Source organism: Girardinichthys multiradiatus, chromosome 17 (genome assembly GCF_021462225.1).
Source record: "Girardinichthys multiradiatus isolate DD_20200921_A chromosome 17, DD_fGirMul_XY1, whole genome shotgun sequence".
In the NCBI taxonomy this organism is placed as follows: domain Eukaryota; kingdom Metazoa; phylum Chordata; class Actinopteri; order Cyprinodontiformes; family Goodeidae; genus Girardinichthys; species Girardinichthys multiradiatus.
In genome coordinates this window covers 4,614,418-4,634,168 of record NC_061809.1, presented here as the reverse complement: position 1 = coordinate 4,634,168, position 19,751 = coordinate 4,614,418, and the positions used below count along the sequence as shown (strand labels likewise).

The 19,751-nt window shown below is 41.0% G+C and overlaps 1 protein-coding gene across 2 annotated transcripts in view; it reads left to right on the top strand.

Moving 5' to 3' along the window:
* The window catches only part of arhgef39 (Rho guanine nucleotide exchange factor (GEF) 39), a 98,231-nt gene that overhangs the window by 45,020 nt on the left and 33,460 nt on the right, over positions 1 to 19,751 (top strand). For both annotated transcript variants that reach the window (XM_047389335.1, XM_047389334.1), the window contains exon 7: positions 8,760 to 8,888. In XM_047389335.1, coding sequence (XP_047245291.1) covers positions 8,760 to 8,888 — 129 coding nt within the window. The remainder of the gene's footprint in view (positions 1 to 8,759; positions 8,889 to 19,751) is intronic.

The window sequence follows — 19,751 nt, the reverse complement described above, 5'->3', positions numbered from 1 at the left end:
TCTCTGTCTGTATATATGATAAGAAAGCCTGGCACAGATATGCTGAATATGGTACTGCAGCCATGTGTCAGTGACACACACAATACTGTATTGCTAAAACTCAGGCTGGATCCTTGTTGGGGTTTGGAGTTCATCCAACTTGTCCAACATTATAAATGATGGAAGAGATTGTTTGCCCTTACAGCAAAACCTGCATCTTTTTTGGAAGTTCTGTAAACCCAAATTCCAGAGGTTAATTTTACTCAGCTTTGAAAACAAATATTGGACTGAATTTGTGTGTAATGGATGACAAAGCTGGCCCCCGCGACCCGGTCCCGGATAAGCGGAAGACGACGAGTACGAGTGGATGACAAAGCGACCTCTGACCTATATTGTTCAAGAGCTTGTGCCATTACTACTATCCAAAATGTCATCAGTCTAGTAACTATGGTGTTCCACAACTACTCACCTGGGAATAGTTTGATGTTGTAAACACTTTGAAGAAAAGTTTATTATTTGTAAATACCCTATGCTTTTCTGGGTTAGCTTTGTTTGCACATACCATAGACAGACACCAGAAACTTGAAACTTGAAAGCAGCTATTGCATTATGGGACACAAGGATCCCTATGGTGGAGACCTGCATCCCTTTAATTAAAAAGACCATGGTTTGGTGGTTCTAAACACACTGTTCAGCAGACCGTCACACCTAATCAGTACTCTTTGTATATTTTCATTTTCATCACTCAGTAGAGTTCTCGACAGGAGATTGATGAAATCAGTGTGACTTAGTTTGTGATCTTATGAAGCCTGCCAAAAAAACACAATGTAAGAAGTATTGCTAAAAACTAAGAATTATACCGCTTTCAATTCATTTATGTTTTATGTAGGTGTAATATTATTTTTAAGAGAAACAGTATATTTTTAGAGAAGATCCAGAGTCTAGAGGGCTTGATTGTTGTTCATGATTTATCAATGTTTGCTTCTTCAGCTGGCTGTTGTCTTCACAATGACTTGTTTATAATGTTTTGCCCCTATCTAAATGAATGTTGTCTTTAAAAGTGTGCAGGTCCAATCTTCTATTTTATTAGCATATACAAAAGAAACAAACTGAAACCTAGCACATGTTACTGTTTTTAGGGCTCAGTTAAAATGAAATAAAGGCAAAATAACTAAGTTAAAAAACAAAAACTGGTGTGTGCCCTGTGGTCATTTGGTGTCATGACTTAAGGGAGAGGAGGGGCCCATGTAAAATTCTGCTGTTTCAATTAGTTGCATAACCATTTGCTCAAGAATAATTTGATTAAAGCTTTAGGAAAGGTTTTGAACAATTTTTAATACACTTTTACCAGCAAACACTGCTGGAAAATGCTAAATAATCGAGTCTTCCAAAAGCTGCTCTGGCTCAGACATCAGTAACTGACCAACCAGGTGTTGTTTGAACTTAACTGTAAATTTTTTGAGTGTAAAATGCCACAGGATTGCCATCGCCCCTTTTCCACTGAAAGCTCCAGGATTGTTTTTCCCGTGTAAAAGGAATCCTATAGAATTCTCTACGTTCTTTTTCCATTGCTCAGAAAGGCCACAGCCCATTTATTTAAATCAGCCTAATGACGTATAGGGATGTTGCGTAGAAAACTGCACTGCACCTTCAGTCCAGAAGATGGCATTACTTTTACTCCTTTTAAAAGATTCTTAGCTAATAAATTAGTTTTTTGTTTCAACTGATAAATGATAGTAGATGATTAACAGCTTTAGAGTTATACAGATGATTAATCCCTTCCATTAGTCCTTAAGTTGCACTGGATCCATAAGCAGGAAATGTTTATATCATTATGTTACATAAAATTTTTTACCAACGTGCTTCTGGCCAGAGTTGTTGCTTTACAACTGCATGACTCATTTACAATAACTACTAAACGCTGATTAACACGTCTTTTTTCGTCAGGCAAACTTATGTCACATATCTACAGCACAATCAAAAATCTGTTTTAGGAAAAATTTGATTTTTTTAGAATGAAAAACCAGAGTTATCTGTTCTGCCATCATCTGTGATTGTAGTGTAAAACGTTTTGGGGTCTTGATTAAGCACTATATAAGTGCAGGCCATTTACCATCATCTGCTGAAGTAGCAGCATCAGAGCCAGGTACTTAAAAAAGCTCAACAAGCTAAAAAGGAAGGCTGGCTCTGTTCTGGGGACTAATCTGGAACCTCTGGAGATCATTGTGCAAAGAAGGATATGGAGAATCCTGTGCATCCGTTTTATAAGACTGTTGTACAACGACAGTCTTATAATATATACAGTCTTCAGTCAGGGGCTTCTTCAGATTTGCTGTAAGACAGACCTCTACAGGAGATGATTCTTGCCCACAGCCATCAGCACCTACAACAGCTCTTTGAAGAAACCTGTATATGAGCTACAACATTTGATTTCCCTTTGGGATTAATAAAGGATTTTTCAATTTAATTAAATAATCAGTTCAGAAGTATAGAGAATTGATACCTTGAGTGTCTAATCATAAGCAAATATTTAGTAGGACACAGTGGAGTAGACGATGGCAGGACAAAAGGATCACAAAGCTTTTGGGAAACTGCATTCAGAACGGGAATTGTTGTCTCTACTCCTGCAGAACCGTCTGCATAAAATTAAAAAATAATAAAGACTTATTTTTCATAGTTTTTCAAGTTAAATTTAGACACAACAATCTTAGGGAAATGTGCATTTTTGTGTACAAGGAGAATCAAAAGTGCTCTGTTTGATCAATGTAATGTTTTTTTCTGTAGGAATAAAAAAAAACACTACAAAATTGTGGAGAAACAGTTTATAAATAATTCCTGCATTAACTTAAAATGTCAAAGATTTCTGGCAAACAATATTACATTTTATGTCCTGGTACTTGCACTTATTCATCACATACCTACTACATGCTTTGTATTCACTTTCAGCTCCTAAAAGTAGGTAACAGATAGCAGGAAATCCCGGAGTTCAGGGCCGAGATCAGGCAACGGTTAGTGAGGAAATCCCCAGCTGCCAGTTAGCTTATCTTAGCAGCCCCACCAGCCTATAAGCAGAGCACCAGTGCTCCAAAAACTTCAAAGGAACATTTCTAAGTAGCCTCATTCTTGATTAACTGACTGCTCAGATGAGGATTTGAGATGTACTTTCTAAAAACATCTTGAAACTACTTTTAATGGCAAATTGGTATAAAAAAGATACATTTGAGTATTGACCACTGTTACTGCAACTGGTGGTGCAATGTCTCGCTGTGCAGGTGTTGTCATATGGTCCAACCACCTCCTCAGCATGTCATAAAGTTCTGCAGAAGCCTGCTAATGAACCACCATTTGATTTAGGTGTATGGAACCAGGGAAAGAAATAAAACATGCAGGATACTGGGCCTTGCGGAATGGCTTTGAATAGCACTTGTTAAACACATTGTTAGCTGGTTTGTTCAAATAAAATGCAGCCAGAAACCAAAAAAATATATATATATAAACTAAGAAAAAATCTTTTTGTTTTGTATGTGCAAGGTAGCATCAAAGATTGTATGCACGTTTAAACTGAAGAATGTCTGGTAGGATCTAGTTTACCAATATCACACAACCAATTAGATGTTTCACCTTCTTTTTTGTGCTCAATGGCAGTGTGAAATAAGCTCAAAACTGAAAAAAAAAAAAACTCGTACTCGTCGTCTTCCGCTTCATCCGGGACCAGGTCGCGGGGGCAGCAGACTCAGCAGAGACGCCCAGACATCCCTCTCCCCAGACACCTCCTCCAGCTCCTCCGGGGGGAGCCCAAGACGTTCCCAGGCCAGCTGAGAGACATAGTCCCTCCAGCGTGTCCTGGGCCATCCCCACCCGGTGGGACGTGCCAGGAACACCTCCCGAGGAAGGTGTCCAGACGGCATCCGGTATAGATACCCGAGCCACCTCAACTGGCTCCTCTCAATGTGGAGGAGCAGCGGCTCTACTCCGAGCCCCTCCCGGATGGCCGAGCTCCTCACCCTATCTCTAAGGGAGCGCCCGGCGACCCTACGGAGGAAGCTCATTGCAGCCGCTTGTATCCGGGATCTCGTTCTTTCGGTCATGACCCAAAGTTCATGGCCATAGCTGAGGGTAGGAATGTAGACCGACCGGTAAATCGAGAGCTTCGCTTTTCGGCTCAGCTCTCTCTTCACCACAACGGACCGGCACTGCGCCCCCATTACTGTGGCAGCCGCACCGATCTCCATTATTCCCTCATTCGTGAACAAGACCCCGAGATACTTAAACTCCTCCACTTGAGGCAGGAACTCCCCTCCAACCTGAAGAGGACAAGCCACCCTTTTCCGGTCGAGAACCATGGCCTCGGAGCTGATTTTCATCCCTGCCGCTTCACACTCGACTGCGAAACGCCCCAGTGCGTGCTGTAGGTCTTGGCTAGAGGGGGCCAGCAGGACCACGTCATCTGCAAAAAGAAGAGACGAAATCCTCTGGTACCCAAACCAGACCCATCCGGCCCTTGGCTGTGTCTAGAAGTCCTGTCCATAAAAGTTATGAACAGGACCGGTGAAAAAGGACAGCCCTGCCGGAGTCCAACATGCACCGGGAACAAGTCCGACTTAGTGCCGGTAATGCGAACTAAACTCCTGTTCCGCTTGTACAGAGACCGGATGGCCCCTAGTAAAGGGCCCCCGATTCCAAACTCCTGGAGCACCCCGCACAGGGCATCACGAGGGACACAGTCAAATGCTTTCTCCAGGTCCACAAAACACATGTGGACCGGTTGGGCAAACTCCCATGAACCCTCGATTACCCTGTAGAGGGTATAGAGCTGGTCCAGTGTTCCACGGCCGGGACGAAATCCACACTGCTCCTCCTGAAGCCAGGGTTCGACTATCGGCCGGACTCTCCTCTCCAATACCCTGGCGTAGGCCTTACCAAGGAGGCTGAGGAGTGTGATCCCCCTGTAGTTGGAACACACCCTCCGGTCACCCTTCTTATGTAGGGGGATCACCACCCCAGTCTGCCAATCCAGAGGCACTGTCCCCGTCCGCCATGCAATGTTGAAGAGGCGTGTCAACCATGACAACCCCACAACATCCAAAGACTTAAGGTACTCAGGGCGGATCTCATCCAACCCCGAAGCCCTGCCACCGTGGAGCTTTTTAACCATCTCGGTGACTTCAGCCTGGTTGATGAAAGAGTCCAACCCCGAGTCCCCAGCCTCTGTTTCCACCAGGGAATGCATGATGGCAGGATTGAGGAGATCCTCGAAGTACTCCTTCCACCGGCCGATAATGTCCCCAGTCGAGGTCAGCAGCTCCCCACCCCCACTATAAACAGTGTTGGCGAAGCACTGCTTCCCCCTCCTGAGGCGCCGGACGGTTTGCCAGAATCGCTTCGGGGCCAACCGGTAGTCCTTCTCCATGGCCTCACCAAAGGAGAGGACCCAGGTCCGAGTTTTTGCCACCGCTCGGGCCGCGGCACGCTTGGCCCCACGGTACCCGTCAGCCACCTCAGGAGTCCCACAAGCCAACCACAGCCGATAGGACTCCTTCTTCAGCTTGACACCGTCCCTTACTGCCGGTGTCCACCACCGGGTTTGGGGATTGCCGCCGCGACAGGCACCGCAGTCCTTACGGCCGCAGCTATGGGCGGCAGCATCGACAATAGATGCGGAGAACATGGTCCACTCGGACTCTATGTCTCCAACATTCCTCGGAATCTGGTCAAAGCTCTCCCGGAGGTGAGAGTTGAATACATCCCTGGCCAAGGGGTCCGTCAGACGTTCCCAGCAGACCCTCACTATGCTTCGGGCCGGCCAAGTCTGTCCGGCTTTCTCCTCCGCCTGCGGATCCAACTTACCACCAGGTGGTGATCAGTGGACAGCTCAGCCCCTCTCCTCACCTGAGTGTACAAAACATGCGGCCGAAAGTCTGATGATACAACAACAAAGTCGATCATCGACCTCCTGCCTAGGGTGTCCTGATGCCAAGTGCGCTGATGGACACCCTTATGTTTGTTCATTATGGACAATCCGTGACTAGCACAGAAGTCCAATAACAAAACACCGCTCGGATTCAGATCGGGAAGCCCATTCCTCCCGATCACGCCTCTCCAGGTTTCACTGTCGTTTCCCATGTGGGCGTTGAAGTCCCCCAGCAGAATAATGGAGTCCCCGGGAGGGGCACTATCCAGCAACCCCGACAGGGACGCCAAGAAGGTCGGGTACTCCGCACTACCACTCGGCCTGTAGGCTGAAATGATAGTCAGAGACCTCTCCCCAACCCGAAGGCGCAGGGATGCGACCCTCTCATCCACTGGGGTAAACCCCAACACTAGACGGCTGAGCTGGGGGGCGACAAGCAAACACACCACCGGCTGCCGCTTCTCCCCGTGGGCCACTCCAGAGTAGAAGAGAGTCCAGCCCCTCTCGAGGAGATGGGTTCCAGAACCCACACTGTATGTGGTGGCGAGCCCAACTATTTGTAGTCGATATCTCTCGACCTCCTGTACAAGCTCAGGCTCCTTCCCCCCCAGCGAGGTGACATTCCACGTCTCTAGAGCCAGCCTAAGCATCCGGGGATCGGGCCGCCGAGGTCTCCACCTTCGTCCTCTGCCCAATCCTCTTTGCACCGGTCCCTCCACTGCAGGTGGTGGGCCCACTGGGGGATGGTCTCGCGTCTCTCGTTCGGGCTTGGCCCGGCCGGGTCCTGCGAGGAGCAACCCAGCCGCCAGATGCTCTCCAACGAGTCCTGACCCCAGGCCTGGCTCCAGGGTGGGACCCCGGCTCCGCCGTACCTGGCCACGTCACATGCCTCGATTTCGTAGTCATCATGAGGGGTTCTTGAACCGCTCTTTGTCTGACCCGTCACCTAGAGCCTGTTTGCCATGGGAGACCCTACCAGGGGCATTTAAGCCCCAGACAACATAGCCTCTAGGATCATTCGAGCAATCAAACCCCTCCACCATGTTAAGGTGTCGTTTCAAGGTGGATATAATATAATAATATATAATATAATCATATTGTTCATGAATATTATGCTATATATATTCATGATAGATATATATACTCATGATATTCATGATATAATAGAATATATATATATATTCTATTATTCTATACTAAAGTAGAAAAATGCTGTCTAGGACATTTATTTAGCATTATATTGATTTTGAATGTTTATTTTTATGCACTGATACAGATGGAAATCAGCCGCCTAATTTCATACAAATAAATTTTTCAGCAACAAATATTTAGAAAAGATTACAGAAAATTTTAAATATGACATAATCCTCATTTAATTTCCCTTTGGGATTAATAAAGTATTTTTGAATTGAATTGAAATGGTGACATACATTTAAACTTACTGTTAATAAAACAGCTTGTGCTTTTTTGTTTGCAGTGGTGGAAGACTAAAGCAAAATATGGAATGAGCACCTTAAGAAGTCAAAGTTAAAGCTTTCAAAAAATATTTTAACCATCTAAAATTTTAATTTATACCAACAATTTCATTATGGTGAGTAGAAATTAAATAGAAAATATCTAGAAATACAATTGTGGTAGTAAGAAATTAGTTAGAGGTATTTCAAATCCCTGATTTGTCCTGGAAATAATGATGTTCAAAATATCTAAATATTAGTTTTTTTTTTTTTTTTTTACCAAATGGAGTTGATTTATGAATGTTTTGTGTAAACACGTGGCTATTAGATGTTAAAACGGCCTGCCTTAGCTGTGCACCTTTCGACTAACCTCCATGCATTTGCAGGATATTCTGCACATTCCAGAACCTTTTCTGGCTTGTTATTAATGCAACTTTGAACTATATGAACAGTTTAAAGGAAAATATTTGTGGCTTTGAATCTCTAACTTTTAAAAAGTGCGCTGTACTCTGAGAACGGTGTCAAAACCATGCCTAGTGATGGCAGGGCGATTGCTTTTTTTGGAGGGGGAGCTAATATACTGTTAGGTAGTAGCTAATATATTAGCAGATAGGAGAAACAGTTGAGTGGTCATTTCAGTTACTGTCGCCATTCTATTATTTTGAACCAATCCCACATTCTGCTCTGACATCAGCAAGACATTTTTGAAGATACAACTGCTGCAAACTGGGTATTTGCTCTTTCTCGGATCATGATCTGTGAACTCTGGTGATGGTTGTGCATGGAAATCCCAGTAGATCAGCAGTTTCTGAAATACTCAGTCTAACCATTTCTTGGGTATTCTACTTCAAGTGTCAAGAATTTACACTTTGCAGCTCCATATTACCCCACCCCACTGAGGTGAAATATTGAAGTATTTTAACAATTAGTAATAGTGATAACAGTGTTCAGCAATAATATTCCCATTGTATGATTCTCTATCATCATGCAACACTAATTTTTAACTTAAACTATGATACGCGTATCAGCATATTCCTTTTACACAAAGCCACCATAGCTATGGTGGCTGCAGACTTATCTTTAAAGGTAATAATCACAAACAGAAAAAGACAATAACCTAAAATGCATTCATCTTTCTTTTATAACAGTCACTTTACTAATTTGCTAGAGGATTTTTACCTGGACCCCTTTAGTGCCTAACATGCCTTGGGAATATTCAAATTAACTTTGTTAGCTAAGTTAAATTAATTTTTACTATAATAAGTTTTTCTTGAATGTTTGCTTTTTCATTTGGCAGAGAAATGTATATTTGCTCACAGTATGTTTAGATTGTTATTCATTTTGATTCAGAAGAACTCAATTTTGAGAATGTCCTAATATAAATCGTTGTGTGTGTCTTTGTTTGATTACCTTAGGGGCTGTAGCTGCCATGTGTGACGTCTCCCAGCGTATCCACGACAATGCTCAGCGCCATGAAAACCAACTGCAGCTTTGTAGAGTGCAAAAACTGCTGAAAGGGCGAAAGACACGGGTGTTGGCTCCAGGTTAGATCCTGTAATGACATATTCCTTTCATCTTTTTCATGACTTTCCACCGTCTCCTCTGTACCTCTCTCTGTATCTGTTGCTCAGACACAACAAGGATGTATTTTAAGGGAACACCTCAAACACACACTTGCCTGATATCATGTCTAAAATCACAACAAATCAACAAAGATATAAAAATTTTGGACCTCCAAAATTCTAGTTCATCCTTAGTTACAATTTGCAGGTGCCAGAAGGTGCCACATTCATCTGTTCAAACAATTATACCAGATTAGAAACAGCATGTGAGTATCCAGCTATTATAACGTTTAGGAATAAGACAGGTTCGGTGTCCCAGAGCTTAATATGTTTTTTGGTGTGAGATGTGTAAATCAGCTCCAGAATAAAAGCAAAAGACCTTGTGAAAATGCAGGCTAAAGCTGTTAAGAGTTTACTTATCAAAAGTGAAATAAGTCCTGTGTACGACAAGGGCTGAAAGGCCACTTAGTGAGGAAGAGGCAATTTCTCCAATAGCAACAGAAAAAGACTATAGAAAAAGATTATAGGTTGCAAAATCATTAAAGGACAAAAAGGTAATCCTTGCTATTCTGGTGACACTATGCTGGTCAGAGCAACAGCTGAAATTAGAAGGTCTATCTGAATACTGCCAAAAGTGTAGTGTTTTTATTGTTTTCTTTTGTCACAAGCTGTCTTTGATCACTTCAGTAATGCCTATTTGTGCAGACTGAGCTCATAATAAAGAACTTTTAAATCTCTCTGTAGAGTCTTGGTTTGCTAGGCCTCCAAGATGACTTTCTCCTCCTAAGTCGATGAATTGCTTTGAACATTTTCACTTTATAAATTCAAAGTCAAGTGTAGAATGTTTTTTTTTTGTCCTCCTTGTAGTATTTCTCGATTTTATGCATATAAATTTTATATTATTTTTATTTTGTTTATTTACAGCTACTGGACTGAACACCATTGTAAAGAAAAAAAAGCTGTAAAGAATATTATTTATGCAATTAATATTACATACACAGCATAACTATTGAACTATGTTTGCTTTTCTCGTCCTGCATTTTGTCACAACACTTGCGTGTACAGCTATAATCACTGAAATGTACTTTCAGCAGAAACAATGTATGAAAGTCTTTTAATTAGTGAATGTCCCTTTCCCTTTTACCTGCTTTCTGCCTTTTTAATTTATTTCTTCTCTGGAGTTGTGGTTCATCCAGTGCTTTGTGGAATGGTGGCTCTTTTCTTCCTGCCACTCCCCTTCCTTTTGTTTGTCTCAGGAGAATCTGGCCTCATTGTAGCGCTGCTCGTCCTGCCAATCTCCCATAGGACCAATTAGAGTCCAGCTTCATCTTGCAGACCAGAAGATAAAAAGAAAGCCAGAATATGTCTTTTATTGTGTGTGTGTGTGTGTGTGTGTGTTCCTGTCTTGGCATCACATTGAGAACCACTTTCCTGATTTCACCATCAAATTGAGGAACGTTTGTACCAAAGTGAGGACATTTTGCTGGTTCTCATGACCTATTTTGCTAACAGTTAGGTTTAGGACTAAGGTGTGAGTTGACTTTAGGTTAAGATTAGGCATGCACTGGTAATGGTTAGGTCTAGGGTTATTGTCAGGGTTAGGGCATAGAAAGGATTGAAAATGACTGAAAATCAATGGGAGTCAACACATGGTCCTCACTACATATAGCAAACCAAGTGTGTGTGTGTGTGTGTGTGTGTGTGTGTGTGTGTGTGTGTGTGTGTTTGGCTGGGGGGGTGATACGAGTAAATGCATGTGTCCCATGTTGAGTGTGTTTTTGTTGTTATGGATAAGCAAGCTTGTTTGAAATCTGCTCATGGAGGCTGAGGATGAACGATAAATAGCAGCTCATGTCCCTAATGCCAATGTTAAATGCAAAGTTTTAAAAGATTCCTCTCATCCAAGTTCTCAAGCCCTTAAAGTGCACAGGCTCCCTTTTATTGAATAAAGCTCCAGTCCCACCAGGCAGACTTCAGAGATGCAGTAGCTCTTCCCCAGACAGCAACCTCATGCTGACCCACTCTCCTTCCTCCTCACCATCACCACCTTTAATGTAGGAAAAAGGAAAGCAGTGTCTATTACAGATCAGAAGCATCATAGCCCCTCCAACATATTAAGTAGCTCTGGAGAGCAGGAGAGGGGCAATTGTGGGACTCAAAGCCTAAATCACTCACACAGATAGAGCACACAGTGTGCTTTCATAAGAGGACAATATTTGTAACTTCAGTGTAAAAATAAGATGTCCCAAATTTTCTATTTAATAATTAATTTGGCTTTGTTATTTTGTTTTTCCTTACACCTGCCAAACCTTTCTCCTTTAAATGCAATCACTTTCATGTTTTTATTTAAGGTCCTAAGGTGTTACGTGGTTTTTAAAAAAGGTTCTGAGATTGTAGTTTTCAAAGCTTTAATCATTTCTGATTGCTCAAGTATTTTGAATTTTAAGTCTAAAATCCTCTTAACTTTAAATTGTACAACAGAAATTATTAGTTGTATCTGAAACCCAATAAATAAACTCAGTAATTCATAAATATCCATGATGTGCTCATACTCAAGTGTTCATACATTAAACCCAATGTCAAATCACTACAAGCTGCCTGGAAGCAGCTAATTGTAAGAAAGGTTACTCGTGTTCTGAGGCATAAATATGAAACAACTGCTGTGGGTCATTAACAGATTTTTGTGTGGTATGGTCTCAAAGTTGTATCATAATATTTCATGAAACGGTTGCAAAAGCAATATTTCATAAAATATAACCAGATATTATAATTTATTTAATAAGCGTAGACATAAACATAGTTTACTACAGTATACATACAGTATAAGTAGCAAGAAAATACACCCCGTTAATTCTAGAATTTTGTGTACTTTGTATATATCTTGGGTTTGGTAGGTTCTTCATTTTCTGCGTAACATTTCAATCTCATCTTTGTTGGATTAAAAAAAAAGGAAATTCCTAAATCTGCGTTGTATTTTTGTTCACTTGATGTTAGAGTTAAATAATTTTACAACTTTGTGAAGACCATACTATTCATACATCCATGTGAATAAAATGGGACGCTTCATTAAATATTCAGTTATTTCAAAGGAAATGTTCATATGTCTTTGTCTAATATGGAAAAAAAACAAATTATTTTATTTGTTAAAAAATATCAGCAAAATGTGTATTTTGTCTGAGGAAAAACAGAATAATTGACCTAGAATTAATCGACAGAAAGATGGTTGCTGTCTTGAAGCCACTGCTAAAGTCCTTGGATGTCATTGCACATAGCGTGTTGTGAGAGAGAATGGTTCTGCACAACACCCTAAACTACCATACCAAGAATGAGGTTTACAGGTGACAACACTATTGTGTGAGCTTATGGTACTGACAGAATTCATATACAGGTCCTTCTCAAAAAATTAGCATATTGTGATAAAGTTCATTATTTTCTGTAATGTAATGATGAAAATTTAATATTCATATATTTTAGATTCATTGCACATTAACTGAAATATTTCAGGTACTTTATTGTCTTAATACGGATGATTTTGGCATACAGCTCATGAAAACCCAAAATTCCTATCTCACAAAATTAGCATATTTCATCCGACCAATAAAAGAAAAGTGTTTTTAATACAAAAAACGTCAACCTTCAAATAATCATGTACAGTTATGCACTCAATACTTGGTCGGGAATCCTTTTGCAGAAATGACTGCTTCAATGCAGCGTGGCATGGAGGCAATCAGCCTGTGGCACTGCTGAGGTCTTATGGAGGCCCAGGATGCTTCGATAGCGGCCTTTAGCTCATCCAGAGTGTTGGGTCTTGAGTCTCTCAACGTTCTCTTCACAATATCCCACAGATTCTCTATGGGGTTCAGGTCAGGAGAGTTGGCAGGCCAATTGAGCACAGTGATACCATGGTCAGTAAACCATTTACCAGTGGTTTTGGCACTGTGAGCAGGTGCCAGGTTGTGCTGAACAATGAAATCTTCATCTCCATAAAGCTTTTCAGCAGATGGAAGCATGAAGTGCTCCAAAATCTCCTGATAGCTAGCTGCATTGACCCTGCCCTTGATAAAACACAGTTGACCAACACCAGCAGCTGACACGGCACCCCAGACCATCACTGACTGTGGGTACTTGACACTGGACTTCTGGCATTTTGGCATTTCCTTCTCCCCAGTCTTCCTCCAGACTCTGGCACCTCTTGATTTCCGAATGACATGCAGAATTTGCTTTCATCCGAAAAAAGTACTTTGGACCACTGAGCAACAGTCCAGTGCTGCTTCTCTGTAGCCCAGGTCAGGCGCTTCTGCCGCTGTTTCTGGTTCAAAAGTGGCTTGACCTGGGGAATGCGGCACCTGTAGCCCATTTCCTGCACACGCCTGTGCACGGTGGTTCTGGATGTTTCTACTCCAGACTCAGTCCACTGCTTCCGCAGGTCCCCCAAGGTCTGGAATTGGCCCTTCTCCACAATCTTCCTCAGGGTCCGGTCACCTCTTCTCGTTGTGCAGCGTTTTCTGCCACACTTTTTCCTTCCCACAGACTTCCCACTGAGGTGCCTTGATACAGCACTCTGGGAACAGCCTATTCGTTCAGAAATTTCTTTCTGTGTCTTACCCTATTGCTTGAGGGTGTCAATAGTGGCCTTCTGGACAACAGTCAGGTCGGCAGTCTTACCCATGATTGGGGTTTTGAGTGATGAACCAGGCTGGGAGTTTTAAAGGCCTCAGGAATCTTTTGCAGGTGTTTAGAGTTAACTCGTTGATTCAGATGATTAGGTTCATAGCTCATTTAGAGACCCTTTTAATGATATGCTAATTTTGTGAGATAGGAATTTTGGGTTTTCATGAGCTGTATGCCAAAATCATCCGTATTAAGACAATAAAAGACCTGAAATATTTCAGTTAGTGTGCAATGAATCTAAAATATATGAATGTTAAATTTTCATCATGACATGGAAAATAATGAACTTTATCACAATATGCTAATATTTTGAGAAGGACCTGTAATGAAAGAAGGATAAATTGAGTAAAGTAAAGGGATATTCTTGATAAGAATTTGAAAATTAAACAAGTGTAGATTTCAGAGCAAGACAACAGCCCCAATCACAGCCAAGGGAACTCTTAATTGGTTTCAGAGATAGAAACTACAACTTTGCAGAATGGCCCGGTCAGTTACCTGAGTTGCATACAATTGAAAATCTATGGAAAGACACAAAGATCAGAGAGCATAACATCCACACACCAGAACCTTTAAGATTAGAAGGCAGTTTGTTTGGAAGAACAATGCACGTGACTTGTTTCTTACACCCCAATTCCAATGAAGTTGGAACGTTGTGTAATACATAAATATAATAATAACATAAATAAAAACAGACTACAATGATTTGCTAATCCTGTTCAACCTAAATACAATTGAACACACTACAAAGACAATATTTAATGTTCAAACTGATAAACTGTTTTATAGCAAATATTCATTCATTTTGAATTTAAACTTTGTAACATGTTTCAAAAAGCTGGGACAAAGGCATGTTTACCACTGTGATTCATCACCTTTCTTTTTTAACAACACTCAATAAGTGTTTGGAAACTATGGACCAAGGTTTTAATAGTCTTTCAATTTTCATTAGTTTTTATTTTTATGTAGTTTTGACTTCACATTTTCAATTCTATTTTAGTTTTAATTAGTTTTTAGCATTTGTTTGCTAGTTTAGTTTAGTTTTTAATTTTTTGAAAATGCTTAGTTTCAGTTTAGTTTTTATTAGTTTTAGTTATAGTTTTAGTCTTCTTTCTGAAATCAATTCCGGGGATATTTCCAGCTCAGAGATTAAAAGAAATAAATGTTATCAAGATATAATGAAAACATTGGTACAGATATAGTTTCACCTAGTTTAAATTTTTATCCATAATTAAAATATAAAAATCAAGTGTAATAGCAGGGAAGTCTATTCACATTGTTGTTAGCATTTCCTAAGAGTAATAAAACAAATAAATAGCTGTAGTAATGTCTGTCTTCTTTACTCTCCTTTTTCTAACACTCATCTGCTCTTTCCCTGCTCTTAGCTTTACTTTTCTTTCTATCAGTCTTTCTATTTTCCTCCTCTCTCTATTTCTATCAGATGTTCACTATTCTAAAAGAGACATAATATAAGCACATTGCTCTCCAAAAACATTAGAGCGTATAACATACTGAAAAATTACAATTTAACAAATAAAATAGGAATTTATTTTCAGATACCCTTTAGTTGTTGGATATTTTTAGATGCTAGGAAACTAGGATAATTCTTTAAATATTAACTTTTCTTTTATTATTTAACTATTTTCCTCACCTGATGAAATACCAAAATCGCCATATTTAGCAAAAAGATAAAAACAACAATTTTTACTTGGAGCTACAGGCTCATACAACAGAAGAAATGCACATTTAACCAGGTGATTCTCTCCTCCTCATTCTCAGTTCATGCAGTTCTTGCCTCATTCACTCTCCCTGTTACTGACTCCTTTCAGTAACTTTCATGTGTCCAAACTGAGTGGAAAACACCCCTCAGCCTGAGTTCACAAATCACTATAATAAATTAGCAGAACAACTAATAACCAACTTAGGAAATATAAACTAAAAGTCACCAATCAATTCTAAAACATCTTACTTTGGATGAATCCTTGTTGACACTGTAGCTCCAATTTCGCAAATCAGGGAGTTGTGCTCTGGTCTTCCTATATGGTGTTCTGTTCATTTATAAAAACTTCGTTTATTTGCATTTGTGTCCTCACCTTTTGTAAAACAAAACACATCCAAGCCATTTGGGTTTATTTTACAATTATTCTGAATGTTGACAACAGTAGTAAATTTTCCTACCATGAAACAAACCTTCATCACGGCCAGGATCAGCCTGGTCCAAGGCGGCGCACTCAGCTCTTCTTCTTCTACTCTGTCTGTAACATTAACAGCAGCGCGACCAGCTACCATAACAGCAGTTGTTGCGCGCAACATACTCACTCGCACTTTCTACCCCCGGCCACCTTAGTAAGTCTACACACAACATTTCTCATTCACGAAACGCTAAAATTGGGGACATTTCCGGGGACAGGTCGTCTAAATCGGGGACGTCTGGTCACCCTACACTACAAGACACTTGGTTTTATCTAAACGCAGTCATATTTAAATTAATCCCAATTTGGACTCGGCCGCTTTTTCTAAAGTTGCATGGTAGAGTTTTAGATTGTAGTTGTAGCAGCGAACTCTGATAACTGACGATGGTTTTGATCCAAATCAGCATGTCACGCCATGAAAGGGTTGTGATATTTCTGTAATTTCTGTAAGTTTTTTAAAACTGTACTTAAGCACTGTGCTCTGTTTTAATAAATGTTAAATATTTTCAGTGTACCATGTGACTGTCATATAGCAGCAGCTTCATTACAAGTACTAGAATATTCGTTGGATTTGCAACTAAATGTGTCATGTAGTTGATCAGATTCAATTCAGTTTTATTTATATAGTCAATTGACAACACATTTTGTCTCAAGGCACTTCACAAAGGGTTTGGAATGGTATAGGGTTGTTGGGGAGGTTAAATTAAACTACTGAGCATTAGAGTTTGGCCATTTTAGAATGGGCTATGTGAAGGGATACTAAGTAAAATAATAAACTGATAAAGTTTGTCCATGAGGAGCCCAATGGAGGCCATTGTTATACTAACAATCACAAGGATTGGGGGTACCTCTCTCTGTCAGACTGATTATAACCATTGGAAAAGAGAAGGGGTCACACAGGTAGCAGAAATGGAGGGTGTGTTTGCACCTCAACCATAACTGAGCCGGTTTTGGCTAAACCTGACTCCCCCTTACTCCATCCAACAGGGAGGGAGGAGGGCAGAGGTAAAAATAATTGACAGTGTTGTTTCCTGTTGCATTGTATGAAAGGTGGGTAACTTTAAAATAGGCTAAGTCAATTCAATCGAATCATACAGATTTCAAGTCAGGTACATATATTCCAATTACCGTAAATTCCAGACTACAGAGTGCACCTGATTAAAAGCCGCATGCTCTAATTTTAGAAAGAAAACCAATGTTGTTCTTGTACAGGCCGCACCGGATGTTAAGCCGCGGGTGTCCCAAGTTGTAATATGATTTACACAGAAAGATATTACACGTGAGGAATTTTAAACTTTTAACTTAATCCGTATGGTAATATAAACAAATGCATATTGCAAATGCTTTTTTTCTAACAGTGGCTAACACGGCTACTTTTAAATATACGTATGTTATCAGTAACACACAAATTTTGTTGCTAATGGTTTTTTACTGAACAGTGCACAAACAACATTCCAATATTTCCGAACTGATATACAGGTCCTTCTCAAAATATTAGCATATTGTGATAAAGTTAATTATTTTCCATAATGTCATGATGAAAATTTAACATTCATATATTTTAGATTCATTGCACACTAAGTGAAGTATTTCAGGTCTTTTATTGTCTTAATACGGATGATTTTGCCATACAGCTCATGAAAACCCAAAATTCCTATCTCACAAAATTAGCATATTTCATCTGACCAATAAAAGAAAAGTGTTTTTAATACAAAAAACGTCAACCTTCAAATAATCATGTACAGTTATGCACTCAATACTTGGTCGGGAATCCTTTTGCAGAAATGACTGCTTCAATGCGGCGTGGCATGGAGGCAATCAGCCTGTGGCACTGCTGAGGTCTTATGGAGGCCCAGGATGCTTCGATAGCGCCCTTTAGCTCATCCAGAGTGTTGGGTCTTGCGTCTCTCAACGTTCTCTTCACAATATCCCACAGATTCTCTATGGGGTTCAGGTCAGGAGAGTTGGCAGGCCAATTGAGCACAGTGATACCATGGTCAGTAAACCATTTACCAGTGGTTTTGGCACTGTGAGCAGGTGCCAGGTCGTGCTGAAAAATGAAATCTTCATCTCCATAAAGCTTTTCAGCAGATGGAAGCATGAAGTGCTCCAAAATCTCCTGATAGCTAGCTGCATTGACCCTGCCCTTGATAAAACACAGTGGACCAACACCAGCAGCTGACACGGCACCCCAGACCATCACTGACTGTGGGTACTTGACACTGGACTTCTGGCATTTTGGCATTTCCTTCTCCCCAGTCTTCCTCCAGACTCTGGCACCTTGATTTCCGAATGACATGCAGAATTTGCTTTCATCCGAAAAAAGTACTTTGGACCACTGAGCAACAGTCCAGTGCTGCTTCTCTGTAGCCCAGGTCAGGCGCTTCTGCCGCTGTTTCTGGTTCAAAAGTGGCATGACCTGGGAAATGCGGCACCTGTAGCCCATTTCCTGCACACGCCTGTGCACGGTGGTTCTGGATGTTTCTACTCCAGACTCAGTCCACTGCTTCCGCAGGTCCCCCAAGGTCTGGAATCGGCCCTTCTCCACAATCTTCCTCAGGGTCCGGTCACCTCTTCTCGTTGTGCAGCGTTTTCTGCCACACTTTTTCCTTCCCACAGACTTCCCACTGAGGTGCCTTGATACAGCACTCTAGGAACAGCCTATTCGTTCAGAAATTTCTTTCTGTGTTTTACCCTCTTGCTTGAGGGTGTCAATAGTGGCCTTCTGGACAGCAGTCAGGTCGGCAGTCTTACCCATGATTGGGGTTTTGAGTGATGAACCAGGCTGGGAGTTTTAAAGGCCTCAGGAATCTTTTGCAGGTGTTTAGAGTTAACTCGTTGATTCAGATGATTAGGTTCATAGCTTGTTTAGAGACCCTTTTAATGATATGCTAATTTTGTGAGATAGGAATTTTGGGTTTTCATGAGCTGTATGTCAAAATCATCTGTATTAAGACAATAAAAGACCTGAAATATTTCAGTTAGTGTGCAATGAATCTAAAATATATGAATGTTTAATTTTCATCATGACATTATGGAAAATAATTAACTTTATCACAATATGCTAATATTTTGAGAAGGACCTGTACACTGCAGCCTACCAGGTCAAAAGTCATTGATTGCTTTCTTCATCTTCTTCCTGTGCACTGTAACCATCAAAGTCCTGTTCTTCATTGTCCGAATTGAACAGCCTCAGGATCTCGTCACTCACTTCAGCCTCTTCGTTGACGCTCTCACTTGAGCGCACCCGGTCCCCTTAATCACGCAGCAGTCCAGCCTTTCGAAACCCGTTGGGGATTTTCCATGTTGATGAATGTGAATATAAATGTCTAATTTACAATACTGGTAATTGAATTGTGAAAGTGCTCTTGATTTATCACACAAGTTCATTGGACCTCTTTGAACTACTCATCAATTTGATTGGGCATGACAAAAAACATGCAGTAGCCGCACCGTTGTATAGGCCGCAGTGTTCAAAGTGTTTGAAAAAAGTAGCGGCTTATAATCCCGAATTTACGGTAATCCTAACCATCGAACAGTGCAGTCAGATTCAGTTATTTATTCAAATTGGATAAAAAGTTTTTCTATCTAAGGAAACTCAGCAGATTGCATCGAGTCAGAGACTTGTAGCATTCACTCCTCCTGAATGAGCATGTAGAGACAGTGGACAGTCACTGGCATTGACTTTGCAGCAATCCCTCATACTGAGCATGCATGTAGCGACAGCGGAGAGGAAAAACTATCTTTTAACAGGAAGAAACCTCCAGCAGAACCAGGCTCAGTGTGAGCGGCCATCTGCCACGACCGACTGGGGGTTTGAGAGAACAGAGCAGAGACTTAACAAGAACACAGAAGCACTGATCCAGGAGTACTTTCTATGGGAAGGAAAGGTAAATGTTAATGGAGTTAGCTCCTTTAGTCGTTTCATCTAGGAAGGAAGAACAGATCTACTCTGAGCCAGTTTTCAAGGTTAGAGTCTGAAAGA